General features: G+C 66.5%; 2 protein-coding genes across 7 annotated transcripts in view; one reads left to right on the top strand and one right to left on the bottom strand.

Annotated features, from left to right (window-relative positions):
- The window catches only part of CSNK1D (casein kinase 1 delta), a 34,612-nt gene extending 31,591 nt beyond the window's left edge, over positions 1 to 3,021 (top strand). The window contains exons 9-10 of the mRNA XM_077854680.1: positions 2,003 to 2,156; positions 2,805 to 3,021. Coding sequence (XP_077710806.1) covers positions 2,003 to 2,092 — 90 coding nt within the window. The 3' untranslated portion in view covers positions 2,093 to 2,156; positions 2,805 to 3,021. The remainder of the gene's footprint in view (positions 1 to 2,002; positions 2,157 to 2,804) is intronic.
- On the bottom strand, positions 2,616 to 13,927 carry SLC16A3 (solute carrier family 16 member 3). Of its 6 annotated transcripts, XM_077854677.1 has the most exons (7): positions 11,716 to 11,823; positions 9,114 to 9,320; positions 5,870 to 6,011; positions 5,502 to 5,749; positions 4,994 to 5,137; positions 3,956 to 4,714; positions 2,616 to 3,330 (listed from the first exon to the last, which is right to left on the bottom strand). In XM_077854677.1, the coding sequence occupies exons 4-7, from the start codon at positions 5,722 to 5,724 to the stop codon at positions 3,062 to 3,064; spliced, it is 1,395 nt and encodes a 464-aa protein (XP_077710803.1). In that variant the 5' UTR covers positions 5,725 to 5,749; positions 5,870 to 6,011; positions 9,114 to 9,320; positions 11,716 to 11,823; the 3' UTR covers positions 2,616 to 3,061. The 6 variants fall into 6 exon arrangements, with proteins under 6 accessions (XP_077710803.1, XP_077710800.1, XP_077710804.1 ...); XM_077854674.1 differs by lacking the exon at positions 5,870 to 6,011; XM_077854678.1 differs by lacking the exon at positions 9,114 to 9,320 and having other exon boundaries at positions 11,716 to 11,761.
- Positions 13,928 to 14,693: the final 766 nt, after the last annotated feature.

Raw genomic sequence — 14,693 nt, 5'->3', positions numbered from 1 at the left:
AGGAGTCAGGTGCTCTGGGCCTGTAATCTGGCCCTTCCTGCTCCAGGGCCCTGGGGGTGTCCTGCAGGGTGTGGGCCCAAAGTCCCTGCTCTCCGGCTGGGCTCTTCGTTGACCCTTACCCCTCCTCATTCAGCTGCCAGCATTGGAAAGGCAACACTCGGACTCCTTGCTGCTCACCCCAGCTGCCCGCCCTTGCCCCCAACCAGAGTGGCAGTGACACAAGCCCTGGGCTGTCCTCCTCTGTTCTGTTCTGTCAGGAGGGGGCTGCAGCAGGGCGGGGACCACCGCACTGCCTTCTCCCCAGAGCCTCCATGGCCTGTTCCTCGCTCCCTCGGTGCTCAGAGATGTATGCCAGCTGCCCCCACCTCCCTGACCCGGGGCTCAGCACTCCACTCCCTGCACCCCCTACAGACTTCACCCCCACTGAGAGGGCTATCGGGAGCCCAATCCTGGAAACCCCCACATCCGTCCTTTGTCCCACTCCTAGCTCCGCCTAGCAGGACCTCTGGAAGCAGCGCTCTCCATTGCCACACGCCTGTACCAGGTGTTTTAGGTCCCAGGGGAGTGTCCACCACGGCATATGTCCTCCAGGCCACAGTTTATTTTTTCATTTTTTTTAAAGATTTTATTTATTTGAGAGAGAAAGAGAGAGAGAGAAAGCACAAGTAGGGTGAGAAGCAGAGGGAGAAGCAGGCTCCCCTCTGAGCAGGGGGGCCCGATGCAGGCCCAGGACCCTGGGACCATGACCAGAGCAGATGCTTAACCCGCTGAGCCCCTCAGGTGCCCCCAGGCCACCATTTAGGTCCTGGAAAGAACTGGGCCCAGGACCCCCAGTAGTGGGCCCCGCAGGTCCTGGGCATCTGCCTCCCAAATTGTCACTGGCAGACCCTCCCTCCCCACCCCGGCACCCCCAGTTTGGGGCCCATGTGCGTATGCCAGGGTCTTCCCCACACAGGCCCCTCCCTGTGCGTGCCTCTGGGAGGTGGACCAGGTCTAACCAGGCTAGGGGCCAGCAGCCCAGGGTGATTTGGGGTGATGTGTGCAGGCCCTGCCAGGAGGGGCCGAGGAGGCACGGCAGAGGCACCTGCATCCCTTGGGAGGGTTGGCTTCCAGGGTGCTGGCCATGAGCCTCCTCTGGCAGGGAGCTCTGGAGGGTGAGGGACCACCCCACCCATGGCCGCCCGAGTGCTGACAGCTCTGGGCTCCTGTAAGGGAGGGGCCTCGGCCCTCGGTGGCCACCGCTTCCTGAGGACAGCAAGTTTTCCTTTTTCCCATGTCCAGCCCAGCCCGGAACATCTGCAGTCCAAACCTAGGCAGACAAGACTGTCTGCTTACCCTCGGGCCTTGAACCCCAGCCTCCAGTTGTTGATGGCTGTGGTGGGCAGGGGCCTTCAGCCCACCTAGCGTGTCCACTGAGGTGCCAGCTAAGGGAAAGACGGGCCCTTGTTCCCAAGGCCAAAGGAGGGTGGCAAAACTCTTGCTCACCTGGGAGCATGTGTGTGCATGTGTGTGCGCCTGGTCCCAGGCCCCCAGTGCATCCTGCCCAACTGGAGCAACGCTGATAAGCTGGCCATCCTACAGCTACTTCATATGAAGTGTCCCCGGAGCAGGACTGGTCCTCACGCTGGGCCCAGCCTTGGGGCACAGTCACAGAGTCCAGCGAGGACTCACGCTGCCCTTGCTCCGGGCCAGCAGCAGGGAAGCAGTTTAGGGTGAGAGTCAGGGACACTGCAGTGTGAGGCCCAGGAAGCCTGGGCAGCGTCACGTGCCAGCAGCAGCTGGGGGCCCCGCCAGGCTCCCCCTGACACACGTTGAGGGCAGGAGATGCAGAGCTAGCACCAGCACAGCCCAGGGCCCCGGGGCTTCGGGCCAGCACCCCAGGAAGGTGCCTGGTTCCTCTGCACAGCTTGATGGGCAGATGGAGAAGGGACTGCGGCACCCCCTCGGGGGTGGCACCTCTGGGACAGACAAGATGTGAGCTTTCACTTGCTTTTCATTGCAGAGGAGCAGGGACGTGGCGTCTCTCCGGCTGCACGCGGCCCGCCAGGGTGCCCGCTGCCGTCCCCAGCGCCCGCGACGCACCACCTACTGAGGCGGCCCCAGCGGCCTCTGACCGGGCTCCCAGCCACGCAGGCCACCACTGGCCACGAGGGCAGGTGGGTGTGAGGTACCCGGGGCGAGGCCGAGCAGGGCTGGACAAGGACGGGAGCAGATGCCCGCCCTGGGCACTCACCGCATAGGGCCACGATCAGCCGACCAAGGGGTGAATAAATGGAAGGCAGGAAGATCATTTTCTCTAAACACACACACAGTGAACACGAATCACACGTATGTCTCAGCTTAAGTGCACACGCCCGTAGGGGTTCCCGGGCATGCCCCATCCCTGCAGCAGGGCCCACTTCCCTGCCAGCCCCAGGGCCCTGTGAGGACACTCTGAGCCGTCGGGGCCCCTGCAGAGAAGGGTCCAGAACCAGCAGCGCTTAGGAGGCTGACCTGGCCCAGAGCCACTCTGTAGAAACGACCAGGTTGTCTGGCGGAAGTGAGTTTGGAGTGAACGGTCAGACCCCCCCCCGCCCCCCCCCCCAGCTCTTTTAAGATGTTCCTTCCAAGGTGGCTCCTCCCACACGCAGGTTTATTTCAGGGGTGAAGGAAGGGAGTTTTGTGCCCTATACACCCCGTGAGGGGTGGGCTGGGGCGCCGCAGTGGAGACGGGGTCGGACGGGGTGCAGTCAGCGTGTGGGGAGGCGGTGCCGCTCCACTGGCCCTCCCCAGCCCCCCTGATTCCGGGCGTGTTGTCTCTGAAGCGTGGGTTTCCAGGTCCCTGAGCTCAGCGGTGGGCACCGGGCTGCTCTGGGGTCAGCAGGCTGGGTCCCTGGTGCAGACGGCTCGTAAACTCGCAGCACGGCTTCACCACAGACCTGCTTTGGAATGACACGGTTCCCACCCCACCGCCTCCCCAGAGAAACACGGATGGCCCCGCCCCAGCTCGTCCTGTTTGTGAAATAAACACAAGCATTGGAAGTGTCTGTCCGGTTCCGTGAGCCACACTGGCCTCCTCGGCTCAGACGCTCGTCTCCGGGGTGTGAATGACTTCCCCATTTTTCTCAGGCTCTGCTTTCAGGAAGTGCTCTACCTCCCGAGAGTCCACCCTCACGTCCGCAGGGGGCTTGTGGCGCTGCTCCTCCTCCTCCGCCACCGCTGCCACAACCTCGGGCCTCTTCCTAATGCACAAGAAGTTGCCCAGCACCAGCACGAGGGAGGCGGTCAGCACCTCGGCCCCCGCCAGGATAAACACGTACTGGTAGACGTGCGTCGCATCCAAGAGCTTGCCTGCAGAGGAGGGACCATGTTGGCTGGGCTGAAGGTCGCCCCCAGTCACCAGCTGCCTGTGTACACTGTGCTGCTGGGGGACCCTGACCTGACCTGGACCCCCCCACCCCTGCAGGCAGCACAGAGCCAGAGGCTCAGAGGAGGTTTTGGAGCTGTGTGGGTGCAGGAGGCAGAGTCAGGGTGAGGTAGCCGGCCACGCTGCCTGTCACTGTGGAGGCCTCTTCACTGTGGCCCTCATGGAAGCTGCCCAGGCCCCAGAAGGGCCCCAGGACCACGGAGCACAGCCCTGGCGCTCTCGGGGTCCCCTGGGTGGGAGCCCATAGCATCTGCTGGAGAGACGCTGGCCAGGCTGCCCCCCTGGCCCACACTGTTTAAAATCCCACCCTGGGATATTCTCAGCCTTCACCAAGAAGAGCAAAAGCCCGACCCCCACCCTGGCTCTGAGCCAGCCCGTGTGCGGGGTAGCAGCACCCTTAGGATTCTCGCATGCGCCTGGGCCCCTTTCTGCGGGGGACTAAGCAGGTTCCTGGAGGCTCCTGACACCTGCTGACTGTGAGCTGGGCCCTCCCAAGGTGGGCCCCCCTCCCCAAGAAGGCTCGCTGCCTGCTGCCCTCCCCCTACTCACCTCCCGATGGCGGCCCAATGAGCACGGCGATGGCCTCCAGCAGCAGCACAAGGCCGATGGCACTCGAGAACTTCTGGGTGCCCACGATCGCCATGAGTACCTCAAACTGCAGGGCCCCCACCATGCCGTAGGAGATGCCGAAGAAGATGCAGAAGACCACCAGGCCTCCGTAGTCGCTGGCTGTGGACCCAGTGAGGTCCGTGAAGCCATTGAAGAACATGGAGAAGCTGAAGAGGTAGACAGAGTAGGGCCGCACCTTTTTAAGGCCCGTGATGAAGCCAGCAGTGGGCCGGGCGAAGATGTCGATGAAGCCCAGCACGGTGAGCAGGAAGGCAGCCTGCGTGTCGGGCACACCCAGGTCCTTGGCGTAGCTCACCACAAACACGGGAGGCACAAAGAGCCCCAGCACCATGATGGAGGCGGCCACTGCGTAGATGAGGAAGCCACGGTCCCTGAAGACGCTCAGGTCCAGCAGCCGCCGGGACGGCCGCTGGGGCACGGGCCCCGACCCGGGCACCGGCGCCTCCAAGGGCCTCATGAGCGCGGCGCACACGCAGCAGTTGAGCAGAAGGCCCCCCAAGATGAGGAAGCCGCCCCGCCAGCCATAGTGGTCCTGCAGCAGCTGCCCCAGTGGGGACAAGGCACACAGGAACACAGGGCTGCCCGCGGCCGCCAGCCCGTTGGCCATGGGGCGCCTCTTGTTAAAGTAGCGGTTGAGCATGATGAGTGACGGCTGGAAGTTGAGCGCCAAGCCCAAGCCTGCGGGAGGGGCGGGCGGGTGAGGCGTCGGCCAGCCCCCAGCCCCTCGTCCCTGTCCCGTTTTCTTCCCTAAACGGTTCTACGTGGGGGTCTCCAGGTGTCCCTATGGGGGGCCCGGTGTGTGTCCAAAGCCCCTGTCAGATGAGGAACAAGGGACAGACCGGCGCGAGGGACAGCCCACGGCCACCTGCTCCTCAGAGGCCCTGCCCGGGCACATTGCCCCAGTACGCCTGAGGGGCCAGCCATGGTCTGCCCCGCTCCCGGCTGGGCCCCACTCACCGGTGATGACCCCTGTGGTGAGGTAGAGCTGGATGATGCTTCTGCAGAAGGACGCGGCCACCATGCCCAGGGACGCCAAGAGGCCACCCATGAGCATGACAGGCCGGCAGCCAAAGCGGTTCACGCACACACTGCAGAGTGGGCCTATGGGGAGGAGTGGGGGTCAGGGTACAGGGCAGGGCCAGCCTCTCCGCACTCACCCAGGGACCTGGCCCCCAGCCCAGCTCAGCAGACACACCAGGCGCTCAGGGTGCGAGTCACACTTAGAGGCCTGCCCAAGCACAGCATGGTTCACAGTGGAATGTCCTAGATGCACGTGGCCTGTGCCCGGTTTGGCCCGATGGGGAGCCACGGCCGCTCCAGGGCTGCACTCCAGGCCCCCCGGAACAGGGGCTGCAGGTACCCGATGCTCCTGCCAGCCCCCCACCCCCAGGCCTTCCTGGAGCTCCTAACCAGAACCGCACTTGGTGACCTCCCGAGGTGACCACCGGACGTGACCACCCCTTACCTGTCCCATACAACATGGCCAGCAGGATGGAAGAGATCCAAGCCGTGTCACTGTAGCCGATACCAAACTCACGCATGAGTTCCTTGAAGAAGACGCTGACCGCCTTGGGGAAGGCGTAGGAGAAGCCCGTGATGACGAAGCAGCCGAAGAGGACGGCCCAGCCCCAGCCGCCGTCAGGGGCCCTGATGCCTGTGGGGCCCTCATCGACCACGGCACCACCCATGGCCAGGAGGGCGGGTCGTGCGTCCCTGAGGAAGGAAGTCAGGCTGACTCAATCGTGTGGCCTTGGCCACCGCGGGGCCACAGCAGGGCCCCCGCTGCCCCCCCACCTGAGAGCCCCGCCCCCGGCCCTCACCTGCGCCCCTCACCTGGGCCCGGGGTGGAGGGTCTGGGCGGACCAGCAGCTGCAGCCCTTCCTCCCTGCTTCCCGCTCAGGCCTGGCCTGCTCACACCCAGCTGGCTCTAAAGGGCAGTGGCTTTTTTGGGCTCAGCAAGGTCTCAGGTTACCTCCTGAGGAGGACAGACCCCAGTGGGGACGTCAGCCCAGCCCAGCCTCCTCCCCGCTGACCCCATGTTGGGGAGCAGCCTGTACTTCCCACCCCCTGCGAGCAGGTCCTATGACGGGGCCTGGGGTGGTGTCCCTCCAGACCTCAGCTTGACGTGTCCAGCCGTGCTCGCCCACCCCCAAGGAACAGGGCTCCCGTGGTCACACCGCACCCCGAGTGACAGCCTGAGGATGGGGCGGGGGGGGGGGGTGGCGCTCTCCCAGGCTTGGCTGTGCGGGCTGGCAGGCTGGGAAGTGGACAGTCCGTGCCGCAGAGGAGGCCTCTGTGCCCTCTTGCCCCTCGCCATGCCAGTGCTGGCTCCTCCCACCCACTTATCCTCAGGCCGAGCTCCCACGAGAGCTGGGGGTGGTCTCTGCTGCTCAAGGAAGGGGAGACCCCGGGTGGGCAGGAGGGCTGAGTGAAGGGATAGGTGGGCAGCGCCGCCGCTTCCATGCCGCCCACTGGAGCAGCCCTCTCCGCCTCCGGGCTGCTAAGGCAGCCGTGCCCACTGTCGGCCCGAGACCCTACAGCGGCCCTGGGCCCACTTCCCTCCCAAACCCCCAACTTAGCCCTGTTGAGGCCCAGCAGCTTGGAATGCTGGGACCGGATGTCCAGCCCAAGACCTTCCCCTCCCGTCTTCGCCCCTCAACTCCTCATCCTCACACAGAAGCCCCTCACCCCACAGATCCAGCTGGTGGTCTGGTTCTCCCCACCTCATGGGACAGAGGCTGTTCTCTGTGTGGGCGGGGAGGGGGGCAGCCCCTGGGCTGCTGCCAAGGATCCCTTCTGGGAGAAACAAGCCCCCATGGGGAGCGCTGGCCCACACTGATGCCCAGGAGCGCCCCTGCCAGGTCCCTCACAGCCCCCGTGTCAGGCCTGCCTCCACCCTGTCCCCTTTCAGACACAGTCCTCCTCCTCGACCTTGACCTTGCGGAGCCCCTGGGTGGTGCGTTTGCGTATGTCGGGCCGAGTCGGGGCGTAGCTGGAACCTGGACAGGACTTTGGAGCGAGCACAGGGTCAGCGTGGGGGGGAATGACCCCCTCCCAGCATCGAGGTTGCATGTGAGCCCTGCCCTCTGGGGACCCTGACTTGGCTGCCTGGGGGGCACCTGGACTCCGATTCAAGGGGTGTTGTGTCCAGGCAGGGGAGTGATTTTGAAGACTCTCCGGGTGATCCCAAGCGGCTGCTGCTAAGGAGGAGCGCCGTCTGAGGCCGGGGTCCCCAGGAGCCTGCTGGCTGCCAGGCCGGTGATGAGGCTGACACAGCCCAGTGGAGCAGCACACGGCACCGGCCCCCCTGCACCCCTGCCCCCGGGGAACCCAAGAGAGCGCCCCCCCCAAGGCTCCCTACCCCATGCCCTTTGGCCCCCCCTGGCCCCCCTGGCATCCCTGGAACCTGGGACAGGACTGTGCCGGGATCGTCTGGCCTCACCCCTGGGTCCTCTCCTCCAGGTGCCCCCTCACACCAGCCACGTGCCCGAGGCTGGGACGGGACACTACATGGGGCTGAATCCCGCCCCCAAAACACACTGGGTGGGTACAGCAAGCCACGGTATCCCTTCACCTCACTAGCGCCAAGCTTCAGAGGTCCCCAAGGTACACACAGCGGGGAAACTTAATAAAAAACCCAGAAAGTACATCTTAGGACTGTGTCATGATGCAGGGATACTGTCTAAGGCAGAAAGCACAAACCCCAGACGCAGGGCGGAGGACGGTGGGGGGCCGTTGTCCCCAGTCCTGGCTTGTTTGTGGTTGTGGGCTTACAGGCAGTCATTGATTTTTAAAAATACACCTAGTGAGCCGTGCAAAGGCCAAAGAGGGAAGTGTGCCTGAAACCCCAAAATAGGAGCTGCTCAGCTCTTTATACGCAGGGTCACAGAACCACCCGCGGCCCCCCTCTGAGATCTTGGCTGCCCCAGCCACACTTGCAGGGGAATGCCAGCCCCCATCTCCGCTGCCCACCAGGCCTTGGCCCGCCCTGGGGCTCCCGTGGTCTGTGTGGCTGCCACGGGAGGCACGGGGTGGGGGGCACAGTCCTCTCTCCGACCCACCCCTAGACTCCCCAGCGGCTCTTGAGACACCCCTCCCAGCTAGCCCCCAGCCTGGGGTGCCAGCCACACTAAAACATGCCCCTCCCCGTCTGTGCCCCACACCAGCCAGTCCTCAAAGTGAGGTTTCTCAACAAGGGGGCAGGTGGGGCATCTAGGTCTGCAGCAAAGGGATTTTGCCCAGCCGTGCTCTGCCCACATAGGGGGGCCGGGTAGAGAAGGGGTTGGGATTTCCAAGAACAACATGGCCTTGTCTGCCCAGCATGCCTTGGGGGAGGAAGGCCAGCAGAGGCATAGACTGGGGTGTTCCCAGGAGAGCCCTACGGCGCCCATGACCCAGGACAGGGGGAGTGGCCCCCCTGGGTGCTGGTCAGGGACCCTCACCGCTGCGCGGGGGGACCTGGTGCCAGCACATCTGTGGCGCACCCCCAGCCAGCTGGCCTTGTGATGACATTACCCTCCCGGGGAAGCATGCGAACCACGTCCCCAGCCCAGAAATAACCCGCCCTCTGGGCCTCAGAAAGCTGATCTCCCTGGTGGGGTGTGTGTGTGCCCGCTCCTGGGTCAGGTGAGGCTCCGGGAGCTGCCCCCCCCAATTTCCCAGAGGTCCCACCGCCCCAGGCAGCTGGTAACCGAGCAGAAGAAGGCCCAGGGAGGAACGTGTGAGGGGACCCCTCGGAATGCCCCGTGCAGCAGGCCACACGCTGGAGGGCCCACTGTGCTCTCCCGAGTCAAGGGCTTGTGCCAGCTTCTCCCTCAGGGTCCACTGGACTGTGGACCCCGGCCCCTGAGCCAGCCTGGCCTCCTGCCAGCCCTGTTCTCCAGCAGCATCTCCAGCATCTGCCCTCCCCCGTGCCCCCTCCTCTGCCCGGCCCACCCACCTGCATCTCCACCTGGGGAACCAGTGCAGAGCGCACGCAAGCAGCCCGACCCCTCACACCGCCGGCCTCGAGCCGCCCCACATCTTCCTGCATCTGCCTGCCCCCCCAGACCTCTGTGCCAGTGGTCCTCGCACCCACCTTGGGTCCTGGGTGTCTGGCCTGTCAGGTCCCCTAGGTTCAATGTGCGGCCTATCCCAGGTGCTCCGTAGCTTCGCCTTCTGAGGAGCCTGGCCAGTTATCTAAGTAGACGTCCAGGCCTTGGAGACCAGCTCCGGGTGGGCGGGGCGTGAGGGGCAACGCATTCCTTCCTGCAGCTTCCTGCACCAGGAGGCCTGGGAGACTCGCCTGGGCACCAGAAACGCCTCATTGTGGCTAGCAGCTGGCTTCACCTGACCCACGTCCCCACGGCGTGAGGGGGTGCTGATGGACGTGAGAGCGCCTCCCTTCAGGGGCAGGGAGAGCCTCCCGGGCCCCTTCCTTCCTCTCCCGACTGCCCTGTTGTGCAAACGGGCCACAGCTTATCCTGATGCCTTTGTCCGCCCGGGACTCAGACAGCGCCTCTGGTCAGCGTGCTTGTCCCCCTTCCTGGGCCGGCGCAGGGCCCCAGATGCCCCCAGCCGTGTGCAGAGCCGACTGCAGGGAGGAGACGTGGGCCTGGCCACTGCCCCAGCATGACCCAGGCCTGTTAAGCGCAGCCTGGGCCCCCACTTCCATTGACCACGAAGCCCCCAAGGCACGTCTGGTTTTCTCAGAGCGCTCCTTGCAGTGGCCAGTGGAGCGAGAACGCTGGCCTGTCCGTCAGACGACACCACACTGGGGCCAGCCCCCCTCCAACACTGTGCCCCATGTGACAAGGACGGGGCCAGGGCCCTGTGGAGGGTCGTGGGCTCACCCTGTCAGGGCACCCTCCTCTAGAAGACTCCGCGGAGCCAGGGAGCAGTAGAGGCTGGAGCAGGCCCCAGCAACCCCCCAGCCCTGGACCCTGCCCATCACGTGGCCACCTTGTCCCTCCTCGACTGCCTGTAGCACCGCCCCCGCCCCCCCCCCCCCAAGCCAGAGCGCTAAGGCCAAGGCCAGGGACGGGTCTGTGCATCCCAAGCCCTACTAGCCAGCAGGGGCCCCTCCCACCCCACCCCACTGGGCTGGGTAGGGGTCAGGCCGCCTTGGGCGGGCTGGAGGGGTGTGGGAAGGGAGCAAGCTCCGCCCGCTCTGCCGCTGCTGCTCGGCCAGGGGACGTGGGGGACGTGACCACGCCAAGGGAGGAGCCGCCGCCGTATTGCCTGGAGTAGGCGCTCTCGGCGGGTCCGCTACCGTATAGGCGGCGCCCGGGGTCCCGGAGCAGCCCTGGGCACCAGTGATCCCCTGGCCCCTCCCACGGCCGAGCCCAGCCCACAGGGTGCACCCAGCTCCTCGACACGACCGCGCCCGGGAAGGCTTCTCTGCACCGCCCATTCCCCAGATGGGGCCGCGCCTGCCCGGGCAGCAGTGTAAGGAGCCCCAGTCTCTCCCATCCCACCGGAGGCCTGACCCAGAGGTGCCTCAGATGGACCGGTCACTCTGTGAGGCAGGCGGCACCTGCTGGACTCCCAGCCTCCGAGGACCACTGGCCTGGGCACTGCCAGGACGCACCCTGGGCCAAGTAGGGCCTGGCCGCAGGGACAGCACAGGCCCCCGTGACACACCCTGGCCACTGCCCGGGAGGGCACAAGCCCCCTTCTGTGGCTGCCCCTCCGCACTGAGGTTCTAGCGGGGGTGTGGGGGGGGTGGGGGGGTGTCAGGGCCAGGTTGACTCCAGGGCACCAGGCCCTGCCCAAGGTCACACCGTGTCAGGCACAGCCTGCCCTGGGCCCAGCCTCCTGAGGCCCATCCCAGGCCCCTGGGCAGGGAGGCTGCTCACCTACCCCAGCACTGCCAGGTGAGTCCTCAGAGCCCTCAGCAAGGCCTCCGTCACACTGCCCCCGACAGGCCACCCCTGTGTCTGTCTCCGAGCCTCTCCTGCCCAGTGTGCGCTTCTGACGTGCAGCACAGCGCCCCTGGGATAGAAGGGCACCGGCCTCTGGGCTACCCTCTGTCCCTCACCCGGATGCCCAGCAGCCCCGGGAGCCGTGACCGGACTGCTTCCTTTCCCCTCAGCCCAGCGGCCACAGCCCAGCGGTCGCTCCAACACCCAGGAGCCTGTGTTGTCTGCCCATTTTACAGATAAATAAACTGAGGCCCCGCCAGGTTTTCCCACGAGCCTGGCAGAGGGAGGGGCCCCCCCTAACTGTCTGCCCCACACCAGGGGCTGGGGACCGACACCCCAAGGTGAATGTGTTGGGGGGTTGGGGGGTGGCAAGAAGCCGGAGGAGGTGAGGGAGACGCAGGGCCCCACCGGCCCGCGAGTCGCCGGGAGCACATGCTGCCTGCGCCCGGGTCAGAGCTCTTGCCACCCGCGAGCCCGCTCGGCTGCCCCGTGCAGCCGCCTCCCGGCCAGAGCCCACCCCCGAGAGTCACCAGCTCGGGGCGCATGGGGTCGCGGGGGGGGGCACGGGAGGGCATGGGGGCCACGAGAGGGCACGGGGTCGCAGGGGGGCACGGGAGGGCACGGGAGCATGGGGCGTACGGGGGACACGGGAGCGCGGGGGGTAAGGGGGGCACAGGGGGCTCCCGGGGGCCCCTCGGGGCGGGGAGCGGGGGGAAGACCGGAGGGGAAGGGGCGAGGGTCCCGGGCCCGCCCCGTGAGCATCCGCGCCGCGCCTACCTGCCGCTGGGCGCCGCGCTCGGTTGGCCTGGCTGCCGGCCCCTCGGAGCTCCGCCGCACGTCCCCCGCGCGTCACCGCCGCCTGGCACCGCCCCTGCCGCCCCGCCCGGACCCCGTGCCGCGCGGGAGGGGCGCCCGGAGCTCTGGCCGGGCGGAGGGACCCCGCCGGGGAGGGAGCTGCGCCTTCTTCCTGCGCGCCGGACCCGCGGGCTCCGGCCTCCCCGCGCGCCCCTGGAGTCCCCGCCGCATCCGAGCCTCGCTCCTTCCCGGGACCGCGGCCCGAGGGTCGTGGCTGGGCAGCCAGCTGCAACCAGCTGCTGTTTCCCCTGGGGCAGCCAGAGGGCCGGCGGGTGGCCGCCAGCCCGGGGTGCTCCGCATCCTGGCAGCTGGGATCCCAGCTGGTCCCAAGTGAGGTGCCTCTAGCCCCGTCCTCACCGGTCACCGTCACCTGAGAAGGGCCAGCCCAAGTTTGAGGATGTGCGGGGAGTCAGGCCCTTGGTGGCGGCCTTCGGCCGGGAGCACAGGAGCACCTTCCAGCCTCCCACTCTGAAATGATGCTGCAGGTGTCCTGGACTACCTACGGGGCACGCGGAGCCCACCGGGTGGGGGCAGAGTGACTCCTCCAGGGTAACGGGCAGTGGGGGGAGGAGCAGTACCGGCCTCCTGGCCATGCCCTGAGATCTCCTGAGATGCCCAGGCCACCCGGGCCTTCTGCCTTCTCTCTGGGATGCTGAGAGACCACACCCCACATGCCCCCCTGCTTGGAGCCCGACCACCATGGGAGGACCCCACACTCCCCACCAGTGATCGGAGGGGGTGCCTGGGATTCAGCCCTGTGCCTCTAGAAGGGAAGGGGCATCGCACCTCCAGCTAGGAGAGCTGGGGGCGGTCAGCCAGGGACACCGTGGTCCTGCAGGACCCCTGAGGAGGAAGAGGACGGTCCCCCAGACCCAGAGCCCCTCAGTCGTGGTCTTCTGTGCGTGTGTGCCCTGGGGCCAGCCTGCCAGCAGAGCCTTCAGGGCAGGGGCTTCGACAGGGGCTGGAGTGGAAGGAAGACCGGAGTGGAGGGGGCGGGGTGATGACAGCTGGTGTGTGGGGGACCAAGTGGCCCATAACCAGAGGACCATAACCAGGGATGCCCAGCGCGGGAGAGCCTCGGTGGCCAGGCTCCATGCTGCACACAGCCCCATGGGGCCCCATCAGCTTTGGGCTGAGCCCCCTCCCCTGCGATCCCCTGGACACTTCATTCCTCTAGGGTGGTGCCTTGTGCCCTGCAGCTCCCCAGGGCAGGGGCACCCAGCCCAGGCCTGGCCCCACCACCTGTTCCGGGACGGTGGCCCTACAGCCCAGGCTGCCCTTTTCTGACGGAAGGGAGTGGAGGGCCAAGGAGATGCAGCCACCCTGCCGAGGGGGTGGCTTTGCAGGATGGCCCTGTCCTGGGCGAGGGGCACTCCCCGGTGGCCTGATCTGTCACTGGCCCTGCCTGGACTCCAAACCCTTGAATGGTTGCAAGTCACAGCTTTGGGCCCTGCAGCCTGCTCTGAGGGCTCCAGGGCTGTCCCCAGCACACTGCCCAGCCAGCTGCAGCTCTCAGGGGACACACTCCACCTTTCTCAAGAGCTGCTCCATCTGGAGATGGACCGGAGGAGGGGTGTCTGCTCAGGCACCGTCTGCAGCTCATCGTAGCCCTGTCCTCCTTGTACGTCCAGGCAGAGGATGGGAGCCGGGCTCTGCTGCCATCTCCAGAAATGACCTTGGACACCTGGAGGGACCGTTGAGGGCAGCGGCCACAGAGACGGTGGAGGAGCGGCCACCCACCCGATGGACAGGACCAGGGCCAGGCCAGGCCAAGCCAAGTGAAGGGAGCCAAGTCACATGACAGACATCTGGGCGGACCCACGGTCCCCTGCCCTCCTCAGGGACCCGGGGGCACACCTGTCCCAGGTGGCGCTCACTCCCGCAGCTTGGCACCTGTGGCCACACCTCCCCCTCCTGCAGGGTGGAGAGGCCACTTTCAGGTAGAGCCAGGGGTAGAGGACCCTTCCCCAGCCAGGCAGCCTACCCAAGGCCAGGGCTTTCTAACCGCCCCCTCCCACCCGCTCCCTCTCCCTGGGCCTTTACCTGGGATCTGTTCAGGCTCCCAGAAAAATAAACATAGCAACTGCTTGGCTGGCCCGGGCTGTGGACGGAGGCGGAAATCGGCTGCAGAGGCCAGACCCCAGCCCAGCCTGGCATGACTCACCTGCAGTCCCCGCCCAGGGCGGGGGTTGGGCCTGGGGGTGGGGGTGAGGGGTTGGGTGGTGTCTGTGGGGAGGCTGGGGTATCTGGAGATTGAGGGCATCGGGGGTTGGGGTGCCTGGAGGCTGGACACGGAGCAGCCCCGAGTGTCTGGGCTCCCCATGCCCCAGCCTGTTGCCCTCCAGGCCCTGGTCTGGCCCCCCTATGCTTTTCTTCCCCCTTGCTCCACTGCCCCTGCCCTCCACCTCACAGGTGCCACAGACGCTCGGCTGCTCTGTTCTTCCCCAGCGGTGGAGCCCTGGGGTGGGCCTGGGGGAGGTGGGTGGAAGCATCCACGCCCCCTCCTCCCCACAGGGTCCTCCTGGACCTGGGCCCTCCAGGTTCCACCTGCCTTGTCCCTGTAGCCCCGCTGCCCATTCCTGCCCCCTCCGCTCCTGGAGGGCCCCCCCACCCCCGAGCCCAGGCAGCAACAGACGGCTCCCCCTGTTCCTGCTCCATGTCCCTGGACTCAGAGGCGGTGTCTGTTTCCCAGGCCTTGTGCCCCTTGCCTGTCCCCAGCCCTGGCTGAGTGAGATGCTGCTGAGGAGCAGGGACCCCAGACAGCACCTGTGAAGGACTGGCGGCCAGAGGCACCAGTGGGCTAGGGTGCAGGCCCCTCCCCTGGGGGCTGGCCCCGCGTGGCCTCAGCTGCTCCAGAGCCTGGGGGTCCCAACACAACTGGTGGCTCCAGGACTCTGCTG

The sequence above is a fragment of the Canis aureus genome, chromosome 16, assembly GCF_053574225.1.
Source record: "Canis aureus isolate CA01 chromosome 16, VMU_Caureus_v.1.0, whole genome shotgun sequence".
NCBI lineage: Eukaryota > Metazoa > Chordata > Mammalia > Carnivora > Canidae > Canis > Canis aureus.
Note: the sequence above shows the minus strand (reverse complement) of the source record. Positions and strands in the feature narration are given on the sequence as shown.